Source organism: Thalassophryne amazonica, chromosome 11 (genome assembly GCF_902500255.1).
Source record: "Thalassophryne amazonica chromosome 11, fThaAma1.1, whole genome shotgun sequence".
Lineage (NCBI taxonomy): Eukaryota > Metazoa > Chordata > Actinopteri > Batrachoidiformes > Batrachoididae > Thalassophryne > Thalassophryne amazonica.
This window is the reverse complement of record NC_047113.1, coordinates 64017252-64044748: the sequence shown is the minus strand read 5'-3', so window position 1 is coordinate 64044748 and position 27497 is coordinate 64017252. Positions and strand designations below refer to the sequence as shown.

At 44.0% G+C, this 27497-nt stretch overlaps 1 protein-coding gene across 1 annotated transcript in view; it reads right to left on the bottom strand.

Moving 5' to 3' along the window:
• The window catches only part of fgfrl1a (fibroblast growth factor receptor like 1a), a 183399-nt gene that overhangs the window by 31260 nt on the left and 124642 nt on the right, over positions 1-27497 (bottom strand). Inside the window, exon 4 of the mRNA XM_034181988.1 lies at positions 26092-26169. Within this exon, the coding sequence (XP_034037879.1) occupies positions 26092-26169 (78 nt within the window). The remainder of the gene's footprint in view (positions 1-26091; positions 26170-27497) is intronic.

Below are 27497 nucleotides of genomic sequence, written 5' to 3'. Positions count from 1 at the left end.
GAGTAGTTAATGATTTTCTGCGCACAATGGATTCAGACACCACTATGGTTTTGGTGCTTTTAGATCTTAGTGCTGCATTTGATACTGTGGATCAACGTGTTTTATTTAGGCTGGAAAATTATTTTGGGATTACTGGAAGTGTCCTTTTTTGGTTGACGTCATACCTGTCCAGTCATTCTCATTGTGTGGGTATAATAACACTACCTCTGGCCTTGGTGACATGAAATTTGGGGTTCCACAGGGTCTGTATTAGGCCCCTTGCTTTTCTCCCTTTATATAGTGCCCCTTGGGCATATTCTGCGGCATTATGGGACTGCCTTTCATTGCTATGCTGATGATACTCAATTGCACATGCCAATAACTGCTGGTAATCTTACCCATATAAAATCCTTAGAAGACTGCCTTGTATCAGTGAGTAGTTGGTTGTCTCGTAACTTCCTACTCTTAAACTCTGATAAGACTGAAATGATGGTTCTTGGTCCAGCCAGACATCGTCATCAATTTGACCAGCTGGCATTTAATTTGGGTTTGTGCGTGGAAGTGAGGAATCTTAGGGTACTTTTTGATCCTACATTGTCCTTTGACCTCCACATTAGAGATATTACGAGAACTGCCTTCTTCCATCTGCGAAACATAGCGAAGATTCGTCCCATCGTGTCTATGGCTGATGCTGAGACTCTGATGCATGTATTTATCTCTTCTATATTGGATTACTGCAATGCTTTATTTTCTGGTCTGCCGCAGTCAAGCATTAGGTATCTTCAATTAGTGCAGAACGGTGCTGCCAGACTTTTGACACAAAGAAGAAAGTTTGACCACATTACATTCATTCTGGCTTTCCAGTTTCTGCCAGATGGGATTTTAAAGTCCTGTTGCTGGTCTATGAAATTGTTCATGGACTGGCTCCTTCCTACCTGGCAGACTTGGTCAAGCCCTACGTACTGGCGCAGCCCTTGCGTTCGCAAGGCGCAGGATTTCTGTGTGTTCCAAGGATGAATAAAAAGTCTGTGGGGTATAGAGCCTTCTCTTACCATGGCCCCGCTCTCTGGAATGATTACTTGCAGCTATAAGGCAGCCCGACAGATTGGAGACTTTTAAATCAAGATTGAAGACCCAGGTTTTTAGACTGTCTTATTAATTTATTATGTTTTTATGTTTGCTTTGTAATTTCTTTTTATTCAACTATGTTTTTCCTTTTTTACTGTGCCCTTTTTTATTTTAATTCACTTTGTGCTGCTATGAACTGTGTGTTGTGAGAAGCGCCTTGAGCTAACTCTGTCATGAGATGGCGGTATATAAATTAATAAAGCTGAATTAAATTGAAATTGAATTTCTTAAAGAGGAAAAAACACAATTCAATAAAGTCACATCTTTTTTCCTCAATGTGGAACTCACTTTCTAACACATGGGGTAAGTTTAATATTGATCAAGAACTGAGTGTGGCACATGTGCACACCACTGCATGTGCTGTTACTTAGCATTAAGAACTTATAAATTCCAAAAATAAGCAAGTGGTTTTAACTCTGATTGAGTACTTTGCAACCCTGTGAGAAAAAGCACAAATTATTTATTATTATTATTAGTATTATTGGAGTTTCTTTTGTTGAGTGCATTGATTCCTGGGGTAACAATATAGTTTGCAGGACCTGCCAAACTCTTAAAAAAAAAAGAAGAGAAGCAACTTGTACTCTGGAAAATCGGATATACTGAAATAAACTGATACATTTTTAAACCTTAGATCTGGTGGCCACCAATCTGGACATAACTGTCTCTCAGAAAAACTCATTTCGTTTCTATACCCACTTACTCCAATCAAGGGTCACAGTGGGGCTAGAGCCTATCCCAGCAGTCACAGTGTGTGAGGCAGGGTACACCCTGGACAGGATGCCAGTCAATCACAGAGCCCTCACATAAAAATAAAATTTTATGGAATAAATTCAAGCATTTATAAAAGACATGTTTTTTTTTTTTTCTTTCCACATTTGTACACAGCAGCATGTTGTGTGGGCCGCCAGAAGAGGAGGTACTGCTGGCCCACCACCAGAGGGCGCCCTGCCTGAAGTGCGGGCTTCAGGCACGAGAGGGCGCTGCCGCCACGGACACAGCCGGGGGTGACAGCTGTCACTCATTATCTCTTGACAGCTGTCACCCATCTACACTTCATCATCCCACTCCATAAAGACCGGACGTCATCTCCACCTCGTTGCCGAGATATCGTCTACCTTAGGAGGTACTTTGTTCTCAGCCATTATTTTGTCTACCACAGACAGTGTTTGCTTGTGATATTTTTGCAGTCGGTTTTGTGAGTGCTTGCAGCTGGAGGCTGGGTTTGGACTGACATCTTCACTCCAAACTTTTGATAAGTACACATACTACTGCACGTGCCAGCTTTTCTGTATGAGAGGTGGAGGTGGAATTTCCACCATTGTTTGTACTGGGTGTTCACACACCCACATCTGATTGTCCCTGCTCCTCGCCAGCAGTACCGGATCCGACATGCGGAGACGGTGGCCACCTGGAGTGTTCGGGATTTGGCGGCTCCAGTATTCTCCAGGTTCGGTGGCGGAGGAAATCGTGTGGTTCCGGTTCTTCTCAGGACAGACGTCCTCTATCCTCGAGCCTGCCCACACGTCACCCTTGTTAATTGGTTATTGTACACATTCTGTAATCTGCTGTGTTTGGTTGTGCTTTTCACAACAGTAAAGTGTTCATATTTGACTCTTTCATTGTCCGTTCATTTACGCCACCTGTTGTGGGTCCGTGTCACTACACTTTCACAACAGGATATCTCGGCCAGCGTCATGGATCCCGAGGGGCGTCAACCATCTGTTGGACAGCCAATGGGAGAGCAGGATGCACTGGCGTCTGCAGGAGGCGTGATTGGTGAGTTGCAGCACATCCTCACCGCCTTTACTGCTCGGTTGGATCTGATGACCGAGGAAAACGTCATCCTTAATCGCAGGATGGAGGCTCTCACTGCACAGGTGGAAGCGCGCGCTCAGGGCGCTGCTGCAGCTCTTCCTCCTGCCGACCCACTGCAGAATATCAACGTTCCACTGGTCGTTCAACGACCCCCCCCCTCCTTCCCCTGAAGCATACATCAGTCCCCCAGAACCGTACGGGGGTTGTGTGGAGACGTGCGCGGACTTTCTTATGCAGTGTTCGCTCGTCTTTGCACAACGTCCCGTAATGTACGCGTCTGACGCCAGTAAGGTGGCTTATGTCATTAACTTGCTTCGTGGTGAGGCACACGCTTGGGCTACGGCGCTTTGGGAGCAAAATTCACGGCTCCTTCTCACGTATGCTGGGTTTGTGAGGGAATTCAAAATGGTTTTTGATCACCCTAATAGAGGAGAGACCGCTTCAACAGTGCTGCTGTCGATACGGCAGGGGCGTCGGAGCGCAGCGAAGTATGCAGTCGACTTCCGCATCGCGGCAGCGCAAGCCGGCTGGAATGCTGTTGCGCTCCGCGCCGCCTTTATAAACGGACTGTCTCTGGTCCTTGAGCACCTGGTGGCGAAGGACGAACCGCGGGATTTGGATGGACTTATCAATCTCGTTATACGGTTAGACAATCGGTTAGAGGAACGCCATCGGGAGCGAGACGAAGGACGTGGCCGGGCACGCGCTGTCCCTCTCCCTTCCGGGTCTGAAAAGGATCCGCCCTCCCCACGCTCCACAGCCGCAGCGCTCCGTGGGGCAACAGCACCCCCTGCTGACATTGCTAGGGAGACGCGCAGGGCCAAGATAAGATCAAATGACAGACTGAGGAGGCTGGTCCACGGGGAGTGTTTTTTCTGCAGCTCAAAGGAGCATATACAGAGAAACTGCCCCAAACGGCCAAAACGACAACACTCGCCTTTAGAGACTGGGCTAAAGGGGGGTCATAACATGCACGTGGGACACACACGTATTGCCACACGACTCCCAGTTACAATCCTGAGTGGGGATTTAACCCTTCAAGCCCCAGCAGTGGTGGACACGGGGTCAGAAGGGAATCTGCTGGATAGCAGATGGGCTAGGGAAGCAGGGCTCCCTCTGGTGGCGCTTCCTTCACCATTGCAGGTGCGGGCACTAGATGGCACCCTTCTCCCTTTAATCACGCACAAGACACAACCAGTAACTCTGGTGATGTCTGGGAATCATCGGGAGGAGATCGAGTTTTTTGTGACTCCTTCTACCTCACGTGTGATTTTGGGCTTCCCTTGGATGTTGAAAAACAATCCCCGGATTGATTGGCCGTCTGGGGTGGTGGTTCAGTGGAGCGAAACCTGCCATCGGGTGTGTTTAGGATCCTCGGTTCCTCACGGTTTACAGGCTAAGGAGGAGGTCAAAGTCCCTCCCAATCTGACAGTGGTGCCGGTTGAGTACCACGATCTTGCTGACGTCTTCAGCAAGGATCTGGCACTCACCCTTCCTCCGCACCGTCCGTACGATTGTGCCATTGATTTGATACCAGGCGTGGAGTTCCCGTCCAGCAGGCTGTACAACCTCTCACGACCTGAACGCGAATCAATGGAGACCTACATCGGGGACTCATTAGCTGCCGGGTTGATCTGAAATTCCACCTCCCCGATGGGTGCGGGTTTCTTTTTTGTGGGCAAGAAAGATGGCGGACTCCGTCCATGCATTGATTACAGAGGGCTGAATGAGATTTTGGTTCGCAATCGATACCCATTGGCCTTGTTGGATTCCGTGTTCACCCCCCTGCATGGAGCCAAAATCTTTACAAAATTGGATCTTCGGAATGCGTATCACCTGGTTCGGGTCCGGAAGGGAGACGAATGGAAGACGGCATTTAACACCCCGTTAGGTCACTTTGAGTACCTGGTCATGCCGTTCGGCCTCACTAATGCCCCCGCAACGTTCCAAGCTTTGGTAAATGATGTCTTGCGGGACTTCCTGCACTGATTCGTCTTCGTATATCTGGACGATATTCTCATCTTTTCCCCGGACCCTGAGACTCATGTCCAGCATGTACGTCAGGTCCTGCAGCGGTTGTTGGAGAACCGGCTGTTTGTAAAGGGCGAGAAGTGTGAGTTTCACCGCACTTCTTTGTCCTTCCTGGGGTTTATCACCTCCTCTAACTCCGTCGCCCCTGATCCGGCCAAGGTTGCGGCGGTGAGAGATTGGCCCCAACCTACAAGCCGTAGGAAGCTGCAACAGTTCCTTGGCTTTGCAAATTTCTACAGGAGGTTCATAAAGGGCTATAGCCAGGTAGTTAGCCCCCTGACAGCCCTGACTTCTCCTAAAGTCCCCTTCACCTGGTCGGATCGATGCGAAGCCGCGTTCAAGGAGTTGAAACGACGGTTTTCGACTGCACCAGTGCTGGTGCAGCCCGACCTTAGCCGCCAGTTTGTGGTTGAAGTGGACGCCTCTGACTCAGGGATAGGAGCCTTGGATTGCCTTGTCCCGGGTGCATGAAGATGAAGTCAAGACTGCGCTGTCGGATCCACCGGAGCCCATCATTCCGGAGTCCACTATCGTGGCCACCCTCACCTGGGACGTGGAGAAGACCGTCCGGGAGGCCCTGGCACAGAGCCCGGACCCCGGAACAGGGCCGAAGAACAGACTCTACGTCCCACCAGAGGCAAGAGCTGCTGTCTTGGATTTCTGTCACGGTTCTAAGCTCTCCTGTCATCCAGGGGTGTGAAGGACCGTGGCAGTGGTCCGGCAGCGCTTCTGGTGGGCGTCCCTGGAGGCCGACGTCCGGGAATATATCCAGGCCTGCACCACCTGTGCCAGGGGCAAGGCAGACCACCAGAAGGCACAGGGACTTCTTCAGCCACTTCCTGTGCCTCATCGCCCCTGGTCCCACATCGGTCTGGATTTTGTCACGGGCCTCCCGCCGTCCCAGGGCATGACGACCATCTTCACGATAGTGGACCGATTCTCCAAGGCGGCCCACTTCGTGGCCCTCCCGAAGCTCCCCACGGCCCAGGAGACTGCAGACCTCCTGGTCCACCACGTCGTCCGTCTGCATGGGATACCTACCAACATCGTCTCTGATCGTGGTCCCCAGTTTTCCTCACACGTCTGGAGGAGCTTCTGCCGGGAACTGGGGGCCACTGTGAGCCTCTCGTCTGGGTATCACCCGCAGACCAATGGACAGGCAGAACGGGCTAATCAGGAACTGGAGCAAGCCCTGCGCTGTGTGACGTCCGCACACCCGACGGCCTGGAGTGAACATCTGGCCTGGATCGAGTACGCGCATAACAGCCAGGTGTCCTCTGCCACCGGCCTCTCCCCATTTGAGGTGTGTTTGGGGTATCAGCCCCCGTTGTTTCCCGTGGTGGAGGGAGAGGTCGGTGTGCCCTCGGTCCAGGCCCACCTGTGGAAGTGCCGTCGGGTGAGGCGCTCCGCCCGTTCTGCCTTGTTAAAGGCCCGGACGAGGGCGAAGACCCATGCAGACCGCCGGCGGACCCCGGCCCCTGCTTACCGGCCCGGGCAGGAGGTGTGGCTATCCACAAAGGACATCCCCCTCCAGGTGGACTCTCCAAAGCTCAAGGACAGGTACATTGTACCGTATGAAATCCTCAAAATCCTCAGTCCTGGGAAGCTGGGAGTCGGAGCTTCACTGCGGATCCACCCGGTTTTTCATGTGTCAAGAATCAAACCCCACCGCACCTCGCCCCTCTGTGCTCCTGGACCGGCGCCGCCTCCTGCCCGGATCATCGACGGGGAGCCGGCTTGGACGGTGCGCCGGCTCCTGGACGTCCGTCGGATGGGCCGGGGGTTCCAATATTTGGTGGACTGGGAGGGGTATGGACCCGAAGAACGCTCCTGGGTGAAGCGGAGCTTCATCCTGGACCCTCCTGGCCGATTTCTACCGCCGTCACCTGGATAGGCCTGGTCGGGCGCCAGGAGGCGCCCGTTGAGGGGGGGGTCCTGTTGTGTGGGCCGCCAGAAGAGGAGGTACTGCTGGCCCACCACCAGAGGGCGCCCTGCCTGAAGTGCGGGCTTCAGGCACGAGAGGGCGCTGCCGCCACGGACACAGCCGGGGGTGACAGCTGTCACTCATTATCTCTTGACAGCTGTCACCCATCTACACTTCATCATCCCACTCCATAAAGACCGGACGTCATCTCCACCTCGTTGCCGAGATATCGTCTACCTTAGGAGGTACTTTGTTCTCAGCCATTATTTTGTCTACCACAGACAGTGTTTGCTTGTGATATTTTTGCAGTCGGTTTTGCGAGTGCTTGCAGCTGGAGGCTGGGTTTGGACTGACATCTTCACTCCAAACTTATAATAAGTACACATACTACTGCACGTGCCAGCTTTTCTGTATGAGAGGTGGAGGTGGAATTTCCACCATTGTTTGTACTGGGTGTTCACACACCCACATCTGATTGTCCCTGCTCCTCGCCAGCAGTACCGGATCTGACACGCGGAGACGGTGGCCACCTGGGGTGTTCGGGATTTGGCGGCTCCAGTATTCTCCAGGTTTGGTGGCGGAGGAAATCGTGTGGTTCCGGTTCTTCTCAGGACAGACGTCCTCTATCCTCGAGCCTGCCCACACGTCACCCTTGTTAATTGGTTATTGTACACATTCTGTAATCTGCTGTGTTTGGTTGTGCTTTTCACAACAGTAAAGTGTTCATATTTGACTCTTTCATTGTCCGTTCATTTACGCCCCCTGTTGAGGGTCCGTGTCACTACACTTTCACAACAGAGCATGTTTGTTTATTATGTCAGCACACACACACACACACACACACACACACACACACACACACACACACACACACACACACACACACACACACACACACACACACACACACATATATATACATGAGGTCTATTAGATAATAAACCGACCCTTTTATTTATTTTTTTAACTATATGGATTTGAATGACGTGCGATTACACCAATCATGCTTGAACCCTCGTGCGCATGCGTGTTTTTTCACGCATGTCGGTGACGTCATTTCCCTGTGGGCAGGCCTTGAGTGAGATGTGGTACCGCCCTCTCGGCTGAATTCCTTTGTTTCACACGCTGCTCGAGACGGCGCGCGTTGCTTTATCAACATTTTTTCTGGACCTGTGAGGAATATCCGAGTGGACACTATTCGAGAAATTAAGCTGGTTTTCGGTTAAATGTTTAACGGCTGATGAGAGATTATGGGGTGTTTCTGTCGCTGTAAGGACTTCCCACAGAGCAGGACGTCGTGCAGCTCTTCCAGGCGCCGTCGTCAGCCTAATTTAAGGCTTAATTCACCCAGGACGTCGTGAGAGAACAGACAAGATTCAGAAGAGGCCGGCATGAGGACTTTATGTGGACATTCCACTGTTTAAGGACATTTTTTAATGAAAGACGTGCGCGCAAATTCGCCGAGTCGTTTCCGTGATGACTCGGCAAATTTGTATGCGCCGCGACAGGAAAAACACCTCTGTGTTGAAAACCATTTGTAAAATTCAGGCGGCTTTTGATGGCTTTCAACAAGTGAGTAACTGAGAAATTGTTTAACAGCTTGGGCGTGTTCCAACTTGCCCGTTAAGGTTTCCAACGGAGGTGTTTTTCCTATCGCGACCCCCAGCGGTCGGGTCCGGCCCGACATGCGACTCTGCCCGCACGTTCTTTCATTACAAAATGTCCGTTAACAATGGAATGTCCGAATAAACTCCTCATGCCGACTTCTTCTGAAAGTTCTCTGACGACTTCCTGGATCAACAGAGCCTGAAATGTGGAAGTTTTCAACTTGAAACGGTGAGACGCTGCCGCCTCGAAGCGCAGATCACCGTCAGGCGCCGCGGGCCGTCCTTACGGCGACACTACCAGACCAAAATCTCTCATCAGCCGTTAAAATTTTTACCGAAAACCAGCTGAATTTATCGAATGGTGTCCACTCAGTTGTGCCTTACAGTTTTGAAAAAATTTTGATCAAACAAAGCAGCAGTCTCTGAGCCATTCCTAAACAATGAAAAAACGACGAGAGGGTGGACGACTCCTCACTCAAAGACTGCCCACAGGCGAATGACGTAGCCCACAGGCGAATGACGTAACCGACAGGCGTGAAAAAGCTCTCGCATGCCCACGAGGGTTCAAGCATGTCTGATGTAATCACACGTGATTCAAATCCATATGGTTTTTGAAAAAAAATAATAAGGTCGGATACTTTTCTAATAGACCTCGTATATATTTTAGCACACTACACATTATTTTGTGCAAAACTAGCTGTTAATGCTCATAACTACCTTGTACACGTCTATATCAGGCCTGTGGCTCTTGTTCTTGGTAAACTAATAGATAAGAGTCTGAAGGATATTTCTGTTTGCTGCCTGCAGAATCTGTTAAAAACTGCCTGCAGTTTTTAACAGTTTAAATTACAGTGTGGCATTTTAATCTCTTGATGAATGAAGGAAGGCAAAAAGTGAGAGTGTAGTTATACTTTTGGCTTGACTTTTTTTTTTTTTTTGCATTCTGAAACTTGACAGATGGCCTGAAGTCATCACAGGTGCCCGTACCAGGAATTCCACGTGGACACTGAAACAACACATGGCAGCGTAAGTCTGCGTATACAACACAAATTACTGTAATCTAATTGTTTGGTTTGAATCACTTCCTCGTCAACATGACACGAAGCATTTACTCACAATTAATGCAACATATGCATACACACAAACACGTGCACACAATCCAGATTCCTTATTTTCCACTGAGCAAACACCTCTGCTCTTTAAAAAAAAAAAACCTGTTCAACTGAACACAGCTTGTGGAAACATTTATTGAAAAAGATCACACGTCACACCACCAAGTATTAGCTAGGCTAGAATTATAATTTTAAAAAAGTATTCTTCACAAATATGCCAGCCCATACACAGATACTGTGAGTACTTTACAAACAGAGACAGACACACAGTTTCTCCCAGTGACAATGTGATCTTCAGGGATGGTTTCTGGCACCTACGCTGTTCAAAGCTTACATGGATTTGGCTTTAGGGTTGTAGAAACCAATGGTTCCGCTTTTTGTTTTTTAAGGACAGGTTTACTGATCTGGAATTTGCAGACAATGCTGTGATCTTTGCAGAATCAATGGATATCTCAATTGCAGCACTTTGAAGAATTACAAAGCTGATGGAGGAATTGGGGTGTCTTGGTTTATAACTCTCCTGGATCAAGATGACCCTCCACGTTTTAAATGACATCCTGGACTTGGTCATCAGAAATATATCTACAGTACATGTGGTTAAACTGTGGTGTGGAGAACAGCAGTTTAGCAGATTACCAGAAAACAGAAGTGATGTTGCAAAATCTGACAAAATGTTGCTGTTGTACCAGGAGCCATTATCAGATCTGAGAAGAGACTCATGACTTGTTTACATGTTTAATCAGTAAATTGTACAAATACAGCACGATTCTCCATGTAGTCAAGACATGATCGGTATAAATGTTAGGCCCCCTTGTTTGGTTGCACTCAGGGTCACCACAGCAGATCCAAGATGGACCTGCATGTTGATTCTGGCAGAACTTTTACACCGGATGCCCTTTTTGTTGAACCGGAAACCTTCCACACTGAAACCAAGTGCACTAACCACTTGGCCACCACTCCTATGAATGCTAATAATTTTGACAATTTCTGCCTATAGTGTGAAAAAAAATGGTTATAGCTTATAGGTGGTAAGAGATTTTGCAGTTCTGATTTCAAACATTAAATCCCAACCAAACTATACTATATAAAACATAACTTTCATTTTGAAATCAGGAAGTTGAAAAACAATAATGGTTTTGGCAGCAAAATGTGACTCGAAGCTTGAATGCTGTCATAATGGTTCATGCCCATAACGGCGGTGAATAAAAAATAAAGATCATGAATGCATAAATACAAAAATCTCCATCAAACATTTACTTACAGAGATGCTTTTAGCCAGCCAAATGCCTTTTAAATTTTCCTCATCACAAACGGATGAATAAAACGGCAGCTAACGGCAGCTAACCAGTTTAACATAATCCAGAGCATTAATTCATCGGCACATATACATCTTAATCAGTGGGCAATAAAAATAGATCAAAGAGAAAACCGGAGTGTGTGAGGTGAGAGGAGAGGATATCATTCACAGGAGTGCTTGATTTTTACAGCCATAGCAGATAGCATCAACACAGGTGATAAATCACACCCAAACTACTTTAGCCGCCCCGCTTTCTTTGGACACAGTGATTATTCAAGCTCAGAGTAAACAAACAAGGAATGAGTTATGTGACGGGTTTGCGCACTCAAATCCTGAGGTTTGACTCTATGGCCGCATTACTCAGCGGAATGCAGCTCACTGCCGGCTGACCCAAAGCCGGGCAGGATGACAAAACAAACATACTCAAATGGCTTTTAAGTCTCCCGGCTGTACTTCAGAGTTTGAATAAAGCTCTGAGGATCGGGATGAACCGTGACCAGACTGAGTCAACACAACTAATGCTTCTCTCACACGTGCTGCAAAAATGATGCTCTTGTTGTTTATATCTAACACATGTAGTTGCAACGTTACTGTGGGTTTGCTTCCACGTAGTTCTCAGTGTGAGCACCGGCGATTACTAACATGATGTCATACGTTTGCTCTTGGTTCTGTCCATCTTTTTTTCCCTGTTTGCTGTCTGTCTTTATGACTGGCAGGCGCCAACACGCATGGACAATGTGGCGCCACAGGCGGCAGAATTGCAGTTAATGTGCGACTAATTTGCGGTTGATCACCATTCTTTGAACATTTGTAAAATTCTATGTTAACCTTTCACTTTTTTATGTAGGCAAACCTGTGATATTCAACTTGCGGTTATTTCCGGCAGCGGTTCCCAAACTTTCCTTGCAGCCTAACATATTTGCATCTAAGACAGGCTGTGCTGGCCAGGCCTGTGCAAATGCTTGCAAACCCACACGCACAAACATAACCAGTAATTGATTCATTTGAAAGTTCCCCCTTTGTCTTCACCCAAAGAAAAGCAATGATGTTTTTAATTAGTTTTGATTGTCCAACAAGTGAGATATTATTGGCTTTATGTAACGTGCACGACTAAAGTTGACATCCTCATAGCAGACAAACCCTTGTGAGGTCACTGGAGACAGACTTTGGAAAGCAAAAAACTGAAAATGAGCTCATTTCATGCTGATTCAATCATACCTGCTCCCAATTTCCATCAAGCATGTAAATCATTCCCATCCCGTTCATGAGCAAAACAAACTTGCTTTTTGTATTGACCTAGTGCATTAAAATGAACAAAAACATTTAATCTGTTACCGTGTTGACGGGCTGGATGGGATATACTCATTCATATACTCAAACTAATTCATGCATTTATTTCCTCTAGGCTGGACTATTGTAATTCATTATTATCAGGTTGTCCTAAAAGTTCCCTAAAAAGCCTTCAGTTAATTCAAAATGCTGCAGCTAGAGTACTGACGGGGACTAGAAGGAGAGAGCGTATCTCACCCATATTGGCCTCTCTTCATTGGCTTCCTGTTAATTCTAGAATAGAATTTAAAATTCTTCTTCTTACTTATAAGGTTTTGAATAATCAGGTCCCATCTTATCTTAGGGACCTCGTAGTACCTTATCACCCCAATAGAGCGCTTCGCTCTCAGACTGCAGGCTTACTTGTAGTTCCTAGGGTTTGTAAGAGTAGAATGGGAGGCAGAGCCTTCAGCTTTCAGGCTCCTCTCCTGTGGAACCAGCTCCCAATTCAGATCAGGGAGACAGACACCCTCTCTACTTTTAAGATTAGGCTTAAAACTTTCCTTTTTGCTAAAGCTTATAGTTAGGGCTGGATCAGGTGACCCTGAACCATCCCTTAGTTATGCTGCTATAGACGTAGACTGCTGGGGGGTTCCTATGATGCACTGTTTCTTTCTCTTTTTGCTCTGTATGCACCACTCTGCATTTAATCATTAGTGATCGATCTCTGCTCCCCTCCACAGCATGTCTTTTTCCTGGTTCTCTCCCTCAGCCCCAACCAGTCCCAGCAGAAGACTGCCCCTCCCTGAGCCTGGTTCTGGTGGAGGTTTCTTCCTGTTAAAAGGGAGTTTTTCCTTCCCACTGTAGCCAAGTGCTTGCTCACAGGGGGTCGTTTTGACCGTTGGGGTTTTACATAATTATTGTATGGCCTTGCCTTACAATATAAAGTGCCTTGGGGCAACTGTTTGTTGTGATTTGGCGCTATATAAAAAAATTGATTGATTGATTTATCTACTCATTAATTGCATTTTACAGAGTACATGCCTACACAACTGAAAACGGAACAAATGTTAACAATTTCTAATTGGCTCACAGCCTGGTGCAGCCTGATGAATAAATATGAGCCTGAATACATTAGTGGCTTGTAAACAATTTCAAAAATTTTTGATTTTAAACCAGCTAAATGCTAACAAGCCCAACTAGCTATCTAAAAAAAACACTGAAGAGACTTGGCTTAGTTAGTTTAATTGACTAAGTAAAAGTGAACACCACTTACAGATTTAATTTTGTAATAGTGGATACAACAGTAAGATGACACAATATGTCATAATGCAAAAATGTGATAATATACAGTGTGTAGCTGGAAAACAAATCACTGGATATGAAATCAGAGCAGGTTAAGCAGAATGAGTTGTAGTTAGTTGCTACCACAGTCCTATGGGATGGCACCGTAGCACCACACTAGCTACCACCCTTATGTGGTTTAAACATGGATAAACATTTTTACAGCAGCTTTACTGTGAATCCTACCATCAACCACATAGGAAGAAGTCTACGGGCTGTGGACCACCTGCAGACCGTCACATTGCAGAAACCTACAATTACGCTGAAATTAAATTTACCACAATATTTCTTTGCCAAATACATTGTTGCAACGGCTCCTCAGACTGAAACTAAATGTTGGGAAAGAGTCAAAGCAGAATCTAGATTTTAAAGCACATCCACACAAGGAGCAAAATCCAAAGTATTCTTTGTTGACAATTTTTTGTTCTTATCGTGTGTGTTTGATATCTGAATATGAAGGTTCTTCTTCTACATGCTTGTTAGAATACATCAAAACCTCATAAGATAGATACAGTTTCTAGAAAACAATGAATGGAGCCTGCTCGGGTCATGCTGTAAAGCATTACAGGTCAGAACCCCAGCTGAAGCTGGGCTTTTGAAATACAAAATTCAAAAGATAAAAGTTATTTTTTGGGGCTTCACACAAAGAACATCAACAGAATTGACGTGGTGCTTTCTTGGGGTAACGCATGGGGGAAAAATAAATTGTTTGTGCCCTGAAAAGTCTATTTTTAGAAGTATAGTGGAGGCTGAATGATGACTGACAGCAAGGGGGCACAAACATTTAATGAACTGTCTCTGAGAAAATCATGCGGGTGGCAATGTAGGTGTCCCGATGGCCCGACTCAGATTTTGATAAATTTTTCACCAATTACTGTCCAAATAGATTGATTAGTTTTCTGTCCAAAAAAACAAAAAAAAAAAAGTCTTTCATTTTGGAGACTGACCTTAGAATTTGACCTCTGATCATAAAACTAACCTCATAGTTCTACTCCCTACATCTGAAAACATACAAATTGATACTTTGGTTGCTGAAATAGGTAAAGTATTGACTAGAATAATGAGGAGATTCAAATTGATGAAATAGAGCGGGATTTCAAAGAACCTTACTTTGTCGACCTTAAAGACCTCAAATCTATTAAACACCAGTTATATTGCATATCAATATAAAGGCAATAATCTCTTCTATCACACTGATTTATTAAAAGATCAATATTATCAATTCTGGTGGTAATACATACTGCTGAATATGAAAAATTGGCAAAAATTTGCAGAATCTTGACCTTGACTTTTGTCAATTACCTTGACCTCTGATCATAAAACTAACTGCATAAATGAAGTCCCCATATCAGAAAACACATGAAATGATGCCTTATTTACTGAAATAGGCAAAATATTGACTAATATGAGGAATTTCAAATTTCCCGCTCACCAGAATTTGGCCCTAAAAGCGTCCACCTATAAAATTCAAAAAGTGTTAATTATAGATATATAAGGAAACGTTCCACTGAGCTGACAATGGTTTACAGAGATTCAGGGCATCCCTGATGATGCCTCATGCTCAGTTTTTCTGAACACGTGCTCGGATTTGAAAATTGCTCTGTAAAAGTTGGCCATTTTTACTACAGTGAGGAAAATAAGTATTTGAACCGTTGTAAGTATTTTTGACTGTTGGGGTTTTTCTGTAATTATTGTATGGCTTTTGCCTTACAATATAAAGCGCCTTGGGGTGACTGTTGTGATTTGGCGCTATATAAATAAAATTGATTTGATTTGATTTGAACACCCTGCGGTTTTGCAAGTTCTCCCACTTAGAGATCATGGAGGGGTCTGAAATTTTCATCTTAGGTGCATGTCCACTGTGAGAGACATAATCTAAAAAAAAAAAAAAAATCCGGAAATCACAATGTATGATTTTTTTTAATAATTTATTTTTATGTTACTGCTGCAAATAAGTATTTGAACACCTGTGAAAATCAATGTTAATATTTGGTACAGTAGCCGTTGTTTGCAATTACAAAGGTCATACATTTCCTGTAGTTTTTCACCAGGTTTGCACACACTGCAGCAGGTATTTTGGTCCACTCCTCCACACAGATCTTCTCCAAATCTTTCAGGTTTGGAGTTTCATCTCCCTCCAAAGATTTTCTATTGAGTTCAGGTCTGGAGACTGGCCAGGCCACTCCAGGACCTTGAAATGCTTTTTACGGAGCCCCTCCTTAGTTGCCCTGGCTGTGTGTTTGGGGTCATTGTCATGCTGGAAGACCCAGCCATGACCCATCTTCAATGGTCTTAATGAGGGAAGGAGGTTGTTTGCCAAAATCTCGCAATACATGTCCCCATCCATCCTCCCTTCAATACGGTGCAGTCGTCCTGTCCCCTTTGCAGAAGAGCACCCCCAGAGTATGATGTTTCCACCCCCATCCTTCATGGTTGGGATGGTTTCATTGGGGTTGTTCTCATCCTCTAAATATGGTAAGTGGAGTTGATTCCAAAAAGCTCTATTCTGGTCTCATTTGACCACATGACCTTCTCCCATGCCTCTTCTGGATCATCCAGATGGCCACTGGTGAACTTCAAATGGGCCTGGACATGTGCTGGTTTGAGCAGGGGGACCTTGCTGCCCTGCAGGATTTTAAACCATGACAGCATCATGTGTTACTAATGTAATCTTTGTGACTGTGGTCCCAGCTCTCTTCAGGTCATTGACCAGGTCCTCCTGTGTAGTTCTGAGCTTTCTCAGAATCATCCTTACCCCACAAAGTGAGATCTTGCATGGAATCCCAGACCGAGGGAGATTGACAGTCAGGGGCGTAGGTTTGCATATGGACCATAGGGACAAGTCACAACCAATATTTTGGGATGGCAAAATAGTCCCTACCAATATTTAGCATTTTTGTTTATATAACAAAATCATTCACTATTTTTTTGCGAACTCGATACTATAATTTTAGTCGTCACGTTTTGTGTTTTCGACGTGCCAGAATGACAGGGTTACCCATGTTGCAATTTCATTGGCTCACGTTCTTCTCACATGGACGTAAACAAAGCGCATGTCGTGGCAGGCAGTGCTTAATTTGTAAAGTGGGAGGTCCCGGAGCGCAGAGGATGGGTGGCTCCGGTGCAGTGTTGCCAGATGTACGATAATTATCGTATTTGTACGATAGTTTTGCCATCTGTACGATGTACGATCTATAATGGGAAAAAAACAAATATGTACGATAATTTCAGTTGGTTGCCCAAACACGCATCTCTCTCTGACACCCAAGAATCATTTTGCAGGCGTTGCACTCAGGCGGCATCAAAGACACACCACACACAGGGCTGCTGCTGGCTTTGGGCTGCCGGGACAGTCATTTGAAAGCCCGCCCCCTCCCCATACAAAGTAATGAGTTCCCATCCAATCTCTGCAGGACAGGACAGGAAGATTCCCCAACCAACATCTTTTTTTTTTTTTCGAAACTGTATTTCAACAAATGCAATAACAAACGAACAAAACACAAGAGCAAAGAGATATACAAGAAAAAAAAAAAAAAAAGTTCAAGTTCCTTATGGAGGTGTCAACATTTTTTCTGTGTTCAACAAAATCTGCACAAGTGGCCATGGCATCGGATGACGACAGCGACCTCGAGGTTGAATTCGACTCTTTCTAGTCTGGTAATTAACACGTTTGTGTTATTTCACAGTCTTGCTTGTGCATTTGCGTTCTTTTTGTGCCATAGTTTCCCCATTACTATAATTACTGTTTAAAAATGTGACATAAAATTCTTTGTAAATTAAAAAAAACGCTAAAATAGCTACGTTGTATGCGTTTTGTTTGTGTACGATAATTTCTCCCAAAATACGATAATTTTGAGGTTTTGGTACGATAGTTTCATATTTCATATCTGGCAACACTGCTCCGGTGCAGAAAAACAAGAAGGGCGGGGGGGAGGGGTTGCGAACAATGCTGTGCGCCACACTTAAAATAAACTGCACACACCTTCACAAATGACACTAATACCCTGCCTTTTCCTCAAAAAATACTACATTTATGTTTGCTGTCTGTCTATGTACTTTTCTGTCACTTTTGCGCTCTTTTTCATACTTTTCCCTCGTTTCAAAAGTCACCGAACGCACTTTACTGTAATATATGCAACATATAGCACACTGTTGGAAAGCACGGGTTCTTGGCTTGCTGTCAGTGTTGAAATTTTTCAGAGTGAGGGCTTACATGAGAACTTACGGTAATGAGAATCAGCGGCGCACTAGTGTGAAACTTCCGTGTTTTTCCTCTGCGTTATGACATCACAGGCTTACGTTTACCGTAATACACCATATATATCATTGGAAATCCCCTTTTTTTTTTTTTTTTTTTGGCAAATTAGGTTGCCAGATACCTACAACTGCATTATTGATGAAGAGAATAGATTATACATCTTGTTTGCAAAAACTTTTTTTTTTTTTTTTGTTAGCTCCACAAGTATTTTTTTTTTGTTGTCTTGTTCTCTCAGGTGTAGGCCTATAGAATAGATTCGTGATTTTGGGTGCAATTTTGTTATTTAAGCTATTTGTTTGTTTGCCTACACACTTAATATTGTAAATAAAGTGTTAAATTATTCAGCATTATGTCGTCATATGTTATGTATTATGCTGTACTTGTGCGTCTAATGGTATGAGTGGGTTAGGGGGTGATTGTGGTGAGCAGGGGGCCGGGGGGGTGTGGTATTGTCCCTACCAAAGCTGAGACCAAACCTACGCCCTTGTTGACAGTCATCTTGTGTTTCTTCCACTTTCTAATAAATAATCATAACAGTTGTTGTCTTCTACCAAGCTGCTTGCCTGTTGTCCTGTAGTCCATCCCAGCCTTGTGCAGGTCTACAGTTTTGTCCCTGGTGTCCTTAGACAGCTCTCTGGTCTTGGCTATGGTGGACAGGTTGGAGTGTGATTGATTGAGTGTGTGAACAGGTGTCTTTTATACAGATAAGTTCAAACAGGTGCAATTAATACAGGTAAAGAGTGCAGAATAAGATGGCTTGTTAAAGAAAAATTAACAGATCTGTGTGAGCCACAATTCTTGCTGGTTGGTAGGTGTTCAAATACTTATTTGCAGCAGTAACATACAAATAAATTATTAAAAAAAAATCATACATTGTAATTTCCAGATTTTTTTTTATTTTTTTTAGATTATGTCTCTCACAGTGGACATGCACCTAAGATGAAAATTTCAGACCCCTCCATGATTTCTAAATGGGAGAACTTGCAAAACCGCAGGGTGTTCAAATACTTATTTTCCTCACTGTATATATTTTAATGTAATGCATTCTCAGGGTGTTTTGACATCAAATTTTGATTTGACCAAAAATGGGGTAAAATTTGGTCTGGTGAAAAAAAAAAACAACAAACCTTACCATACATAATCAATCTATTTGAAGGGTAATTGGTGAAAATTTAATCAAATTCCGAGATGGGCCATCAAGACACCCCCGCCTGATTTTCTCAGAGACAGCTCATTAAGGTGTCCTTAGTGTGTTATCTGATGTCTGGATCAATAACTGCTGTATCTCAAACATCAGAGGAGGAAGAAGAGATTTAATCAATCAATCAATCAATTTTTTTATATAGCGCCAAATCACAACAAACAGTTGCCCCAAGGCGCTTTATATTGTAAGGCAAGGCCATACAATAATTATGTAAAACCCCAACGGTCAAAACGACCCCCTGTGAGCAAGCACTTGGCTACAGTGGGAAGGAAAAACTCCCTTTTAACAGGAAGAAACCTCCAGCAGAACCAGGCTCAGGGAGGGGCAGTCTTCTGCTGGGACTGGTTGGGGCTGAGGGAGAGAACCAGGAAAAAGACATGCTGTGGAGGGGAGCAGAGATCGATCACTAATGATTAAATGCAGAGTGGTGCATACAGAGCAAAAAGAGAAAGAAACAGTGCATCATGGGAACCCCCCAGCAGTCTACGTCTATAGCAGCATAACTAAGGGATGGTTCAGGGTCACCTGATCCAGCCCTAACTATAAGCTTTAGCAAAAAGGAAAGTTTTAAGCCTAATCTTAAAAGTAGAGAGGGTGTCTGTCTCCCTGATCTAACCATTTATTACTTCTGTCAAGGAGGTCAGGTTTTCTTTTTTTTTTTTTTTTTGGTCCATTAGTATGACAGCCAGCAGGATATCCATAAATGACATGAACCAATTAAAAAACATTTATTGGGAGGTAAAACTTGGGCTAAACAAAAGCTGACTAAACTTTGGTTTGGATCCAGATCAAGCAATGAGGTAGCCTACATACTGGTCTGGCGGCTGTACCCCTCCCTGGAAGAATAATTTTCAACGTTGAATCTTTATTAGGGAAAACTCCACACTTTGTGTCCGATCAAAGAGCTCTGTCTTCACACACAAATCGGCCCACTTTCCACCCCCCTCAGACTCCCAGCTTTCACTCCCACAGCCCCAACAACCACTCCAAGTCACAGAGAGAGTCATCCTGGACAGGCAGATGCTGGTCTAGGGACTGTACCCCTCTCTGGAGGAATTTTATCCAGGCTTGAATTGCTTAGGGAGAACCTACACTTGTGTGTCCGAGCAGAGTGCTGCCATTGGACTTTGAAGTATTTAAGTCAAGTATGGGAATATTTGCCAATGTGGCATCCACCACATCACAGAAGCATGCAGGCATGTGTGTCCCCCTGCCCTTCTGTTGCCCTGGCCTTTTCCTGCACGCTGGATCATGCACAGAGAAACACTCCATATGGCCAAATTGTTACAGGTGATGTTACCTCTCTACGCAAGTGGTCTGCCTTATGTGAATCCCACTAAGTAATGATTCGTTTGACACAAAGACATTCCAGCAGTACCCAAGGATCCCCCAAAGAGACAGAGTACTGAAGACATCCCATCGTTGTCTTCAGTTACTGGTTAGCGTCCAAGTCTCACGACCACACAGTAAGACACGAAATCTTATACATTAAGAACTCTTGGAGTAGCAGCAATTTGAAGATTTGACCTGATTTTCACGATGTCTGTTTCCTGCAGAAAGTATGGAGGCAAATTTAATGTTCCAGCTAAATTAGTTTAGTTAGTTTTGTAGGACTAGTTTTCATGGTAGAAAATTTAAACTGACCACATCAGAACAATAGGTGGAGTAGCGATTTGAAGGCTGGAGTTGATTTCCATCATTTCCTCTTCCGATGGAAATCTTAGATGAAAATTCAAAATTCCATCTTAAAGTAATAATAAATTCATGATAAAAGGAAAACATTAACGACAATGTAAACTGGCTTCTCGGACCTTGGCAGAGGAATGCAATCTCAGAGTGCCTTTCTAATAATTATTTTGGTACAGTAAAAGTACGTGTCACCTGGAGAAAAAATTTCTCCAATTTAGTCATAAGTCAGAACTTGTTAATGATGTGGAGACTAAAGTGAAAAACATACAGCAAACAGTAGCTGAACGAACTCCCTGAAAAGAGCAAAAGTTGACAAGTCAAACAGAATTTACAGAAGCAACGAAAGAGCAGCTGAAAACAGAAAGATTACAGATCAGTTTAAGGTTAGCACATACAGAAGACTGGCACTCTGCTAGAAAAAGACAATAAATTAAAGTGACCCCAGAGAACAAAGTCACAGAATGAGTTGTGTTACAAAAAAGAAAGAAAGCAAAGGTAAGAAGGAGGGTCCATGAGATTGTGTGAAGGAATAAAAACAGATGAGGAGTGAGGGAAAGCTGAGAAAGCAGGGACAGAGGGAGAGGAAAGAGGAGAGAAGGTGAGAACGGGCAAAAGGGCAGGCTTGTTCAGGGTCTCAGGGGCCACTTCAACGCCACACTTAACAGTGTAAAAATACTGCTGACCCTCTGACTGACCGCCTTTGATCTCTGAGAGAGAGAGAGAGAGAGAGAGAGAGAGAGAGAGAGAGAGAGAGAGAGAGAGAGAGAGAGAGAGAGAGAGAGAGAGAGACAGAGAGAGATTTCCAGCACGGATTTTAGTAGCCGTTAGAGTAAAAGGTTTGTTTAGAATTATGATTACGTTTGTATTAATCTAAGGGCCCCTTCACACTTAGTGCAAATCAGCACAACTCAGGGCGACTCAGGGTGAAATGGCTTGCATGAGCGAATGGTTTGTGCAAGCAATGGTGTCTTTCGAGCAAGAACACAGGTGGACCATATCTCGCCGCTGCTGTGGAATAAATAAAAATAAAAGCCAGCTGGTACAGTAGTGTTCAGAATAATAGTAGTGCTATGTGACTAAAAAGATTAATCCAGGTTTTGAGTATATTTCTTATTGTTACATGGGAAACAAGGTACCAGTAGATTCAGTAGATTCTCACAAATCCAACAAGACCAAGCATTCATGATATGCACACTCTTAAGGCTATAAAATTGGGCTATTAGTAAAAAAAGTAGAAAAGGGGGTGTTCACAATAATAGTAGCATCTGCTGTTGACGCTACAAACTCAAAACTATTATGTTCAAACTGCTTTTTTATCAATCCTGTGAATCACTAAACTAGTATTTAGTTGTATAACCACAATTTTTCATGATTTCTTCACATCTGCGAGGCATTAATTTTGTTGGTTTGGAACCAAGATTTTGCTCGTTTACAAGTGTGCTTGGGGTCATTGTCTTGTTGAAACACACATTTCAAGGGCATGTCCTCTTCAGCATAAGGCAACATGACCTCTTCAAGTATTTTGATATATCCAAACTGATCCACGATACCTGGTATGCGATATATAGGCCCAACACCATAGTAGGAGAAACATGCCCATATCATGATGCTTGCACCACCATGCTTCATTGTCTTCAGTGTGAACTGTGGCTTGAATTCAGAGTTTGGGGGTCATCTCACAAACTGTCTGTGGCTCTTGGACCCAAAAAGAACAATTTTACTCTCATCAGTCCACAAAATATTCCTCCATTTCTCTTTAGGCCAGTTGATGTGTTCTTTGGCAAATTGTAACCTCTTCTGCACATGTATTTTATTTAACAGAGGGACTTTGCTGGGGATTCTTGCAAATAAATTAGCTTCACACAGGCATATTCTAACTGTCACAGCACTTACAGGTAACTCCAGACTGTCTTTGATCATCCTGGAGCTGATCAATGGGTGAGCCTTTGCCATTCTGGTTATTTCTCTATACATTTTGATGGTTGTTTTCCATTTTCTTCCACAAGTCTCTGTTTTTTTTGTCCATTTTAAAGCATTGGAGATCATTGTAGATGAACAGCCTATAATTCTTTGCACCTGCGTATAAGTTTTCCCCTCTCCAATAAACTTTTTAATCAAACTACGCTGTTCTTCTGGACAATGTCTTGAACATCCCATTTTCCTCAGGCTTTCAAAGAGAAAAGCAAGTTCAACAGGTGCTGGCTTCATACTTACATAGGGGACACCTGATTCACACCTGTTTGTTCCACAAAATTGACGAACTCACTGACTGAATGCCACACTACTATTATTGTGAACACCCCCTTTTCTACTTTTTTGTACTAATATCCCAATTTCATAGCCTTAAGAGTGTGCATATCATGAATGCTTGGTCTTGTTGGATTTGTGAGAATGTACTGAATCTACTGGTACCTTGTTTCCCGTGTAACAATAAGAAATATTCTCAAAACCTGGATTAATCTTTTTAGTCACATAGCACTACTATTATTCTGAACACTACTGTACGTTTGGAACCACATAGCGCTGCTGCGAAAAAAAAAAAAACATACCACCCACGAGATTCGTACCTGCACTGTCACTGGCCTATAAATGGTGCAGGACAATAGCTGAAATCAACAAAGAGATGGACGTATTTAAAAAATAAAACCTCACACCATAAAAAACACAGATTTCATTGAACCCTTCTTATCAAGTATGATCCATCTGTTCCTCTGTAGATGACCCATGGTCACAGACGTAGTCCTGAAATGACATGAATGAGAAGCAGGGCGCTCTGATCATGTCCACATCTGCTGATGCTGTGTCCAGCCTGCTCTGCACGCATGTCCTGTCCGACATGCGTGTCTTGTAGACAGCGTACCGCAGGACTGACACCACGTCATGTAGAACAGAGCTCATGTGGGTGATGTGACAGTCAGATCGCCCGCTGCATGTTATGATCTGGGCCGTTTCAACCTGGGGGCAGCCTGTCAATGTGAATGCCGTGCGCGCTTGCTGCAGCCCATCGCAAGAGCGATATATGTTTTTATTTATGTCCACTGTGAGGACAGCAAGCAGACACACATGCGTCACAGTGGGCAGTTGTTAGACCATGTCCGTCCAAACACAGTACATGTTGTCCCGCCATGACATCCAGATCCACAGCTCCCCACAGCTGCTCCTGTTGGCGGCCACACCTACTGTCAGTTTAGTGCACACACCAACTCACTGTGTCTGTTTGCAAAGCCACACTCGTGGAGCAATTAAACAAATTTCACATACAGCCCAACAGTGATTGTCTGCAGACTGTTGTCGTGTTAACAGTGTGACTGGCCACACATTTTCTAAGTGCCATGTGAGTAGGGTTGGGTATCGAGAACCAGTTATTTTTGGGTATCGTTAAGAAATGATTCGATCCACCGGTATCAATAGTCCCTTATCGGTCGTTCAGAGTGGCCATTGTTTTTGAGGGTGTTTGTCAGGAAAATGATCATTCCTCTACGTTGATTACAGACCCTGCAGAGCCTCTGTAATCAGACCTTGCATTGCCTCTGTAATCAACCATTTCTGCAGCATGACTCCACTTTGAAGCATGAACCAATGAAGCAATGCTTCGATCTGCTGGCTCATTGGTTCTTTGATTTGCTGCTCTTCAGAAGCGACAAGTCCGCGTCTTAACCCCTCTGAAAGCCATTAAAATACATCTATCGTGAGTCACTTGTGTGGATTAAAGTCACTAACTGGGACTCTTGTCTTGTTGCAGTCAAGAAACGAGAGTCATCCTCTGTTCGGTTGGCACAGCTCCAAACGCTGCGCGGCTCTCTGCCAAGACAGAGTCTGGTTGGAATTAATAACTTCAAAATTAATTGCTGCTTTAAATAAAATGACACCTCTTTCCAAATGCTGTAATACAGACAATAAACTACAATCGACTAAAGCATTTTTTTCCTCCCAAAATGAGATGTCCTGCATTCTTTATGAATTACATCCTTATGTGCAGCACTGAGCTCAGCTCAGAGGTATTAAAGATATTCATGCCAATAATGTCTGAAAGGAAATACTTTTGAAAAAACTACAGATTTTGTTTATTTCTATTTATGTCCAGCGATCAAGGATCCACCATGTAGAGTTTATTATGTCCAGAATTTAAGGATCCAGTGACCAATTTCACATTTATTTACTTTAAGACTCAATAAGAGGTTATTGACATAGAAAACCTGTAAAGCCTACTTTTAGTACACAGAAAATTCACAAGAGGTATCAATAAGGGAATCGACAAGGAATCGGATCAATAAGTGGAATCGATAATGGTATCGATATCGATAATATCCTACATGTGAGCGGTGTTAGCTTTGCTTGCGTGTCACCTGGAATTTGGCCGACACCTGCTGCGAGAGTGTTCGATGGGTTTACACAGCGCACCCTCTGTCTTTCAGCCGCTGGTGTGCACAAAGAGTTGTAGCAACAGGTGTACGAGGTGTTGGATGCAGTTACAATTTTACACGTTTTGCTTACGATTCCTGCTTCATGCGCACTTAATGTGCAATTCGACCAAATTTGCAGTATGTGTGAAGGGGCCCTAATGATTAACATTTTAGGCCTTGATTTGGATGTTTGAGATAATAATAACAATGATGATAATAATGTTGGATTACACTTTCAGTTAAGACTGATGAGCCTTTCCCACTTTCCAGTGAATTAAAGTGGTTCCATGGTGTCATGACTGTGGCAAAGTACAAAACCACACATGCTCCCAGATTTGACTGTCATACAAATAACTAGAGCACCGTGCTCATAGAGTGCAAACCTCCAACACTAGTTTTCAATTCCACAAATCTTTACTTTGGAAAAAATTTTCAAGGTCAAAGTCCTATTAGAAGTTAAGCTAAAATATAATACAAAATACAGATCAAAAGGGCTTTTCAATATTAAAATCAAATATCCACTAAATCTGTAATAACGATTAGATGTGAGTCAAACTTAGTCTATTCCTCGAGAGTGCCAGTTTGCATTTCACTGTCACACATGAGAGTGATTGAGGCACTTTTGAATTGAGATATAATGCAAAATGTGCACCAAATGGGCTTTTCAATACTAAATTCAAATGTTCACAAAATCCACAATCCAGATCAGATCTGAATCAAACAAAAGCCAAGAATGAACAGTTAACCTACATGACAGTGCGGTCCTGGGAGACTTGGGAGGATGAAAGGAATGAATGTGTCCCACCAGATCATAGCTCTCACAAATAGACTGCTCTCTCCTCTGACAGAGGCAGTTATCTAAGCAAACGACTGCCGTGATGTGTCTCTGCATGAGGACATATAACCCCTGTCACATCCAACAAATGTGTGTGGCGTTTTAAAATGTCATACAATCTCAGTCATATAAACTATGATTTCTAGACTCATTTCTCATTTTCAAGGTGTTTTTTTTATTTTTGGGATGTTGTTACCTAGTTTCCCAGCCAGCTCCGGGGTATGAGCAGAGTCTCCATTGGCAATTCCTATTCTGTCTCGTGATTCCAAGTCATCTGGTGACAGAGAAAGAACGACAATAAGAAGTACGTCAGTGAATTGGAAACACTTGAATGGTGGAACATGAGTCAAATTAGACATTTTGTGGTAATGTAAGAAAGCTAACCAGTGCTATTTTAAAAGAAATTAAAGTGTAATACAGCTGAAGATGTTGAAGACAAATCAATATAAACTTGTCTATGCTTCTTGTACCAGTTTGTTGCGACACTTACTTAAAAATAAACATTATCTGCATGCAAAATCACTTTGAATTTGGGTGATGTAGCACACAGAGTGCCAAAAACACTGACACCGAGAAGGAATTCATCCCATTTCTATTAGTATTGACAGCACGATCTGGATGTGTGAGCATGGGGCTGTGCTGATTAATGACACAAATTCAAAACTGTTTGGGCGAAAAACCAGTAACTGGGGTGACATGAGACCAGGGCAGCATGCGTATAAATAAACTGGGGTCAAGCAGGTAGAAAACACACATCACAACACAGATGTCGAGAAGAGAAACTGAAGTATTTCAGTGAATGACACAATGGATTTTGAAAGTTTTTATTATTATTATTATTATTAACTTTACTCAGATTAGCAATGTGCAACATGAAAAACTGAAGAACAAATCTGTGTTGCTGTAAATGAAAAAAGGTCATGGAAATCCCTTGGCGACAAGGAAGATTCCCGGATGAGACGTGGATGCGGAGAAAATCTACATCCAGGGCCTGTGCATGGATTTGTTTAATGTGGGAATGTCTTGCATGCCAACAAACACATGGTCCTTGACAGATCCTTGTCCTGGTCTGATGGCTGGAAAAGCCCAGGTGATCAGGGTCTGAGGACCTGTTGCAGCCTTCATAGCTGTTGGGTTAAAAGCCATCACCTCCTCTGCCTGATCCGCCATTGAGGACTTCTCATTTCACCAGACCCCCGTTAGCTGTCTCATGATCAGGGTTCCCGTTGGGCATTCACAGTTACTGGGGTTATTCACGGGGCACACACAAGGTCCCCACTGTATTTCACCCTAACAGGCAATCCCCTACTTGATCACATTAAGTAGGGGATTACCCTGCTCAGGTGTTACCCAGGTCTCATGACGTGGATGAGGGGTTGGATTTTGACCCCCTTTTAAAAAGGTACAGTGTGTAGGATTTACTGTCATCTAGTGGTGAGGCTGCAGATTACAATATTTCATTGCTGGTCTAGATTTTGTTTCCCTTCAAGTCTTCACTTCTTTGACAATGGGGATTCATGCTCCCTTGCCTTCTTTTGTAATAAACAATATGCATGATGCTCCATGAGAAAAAATTATGATTCTCAAGCTAGTTAGTCTGCA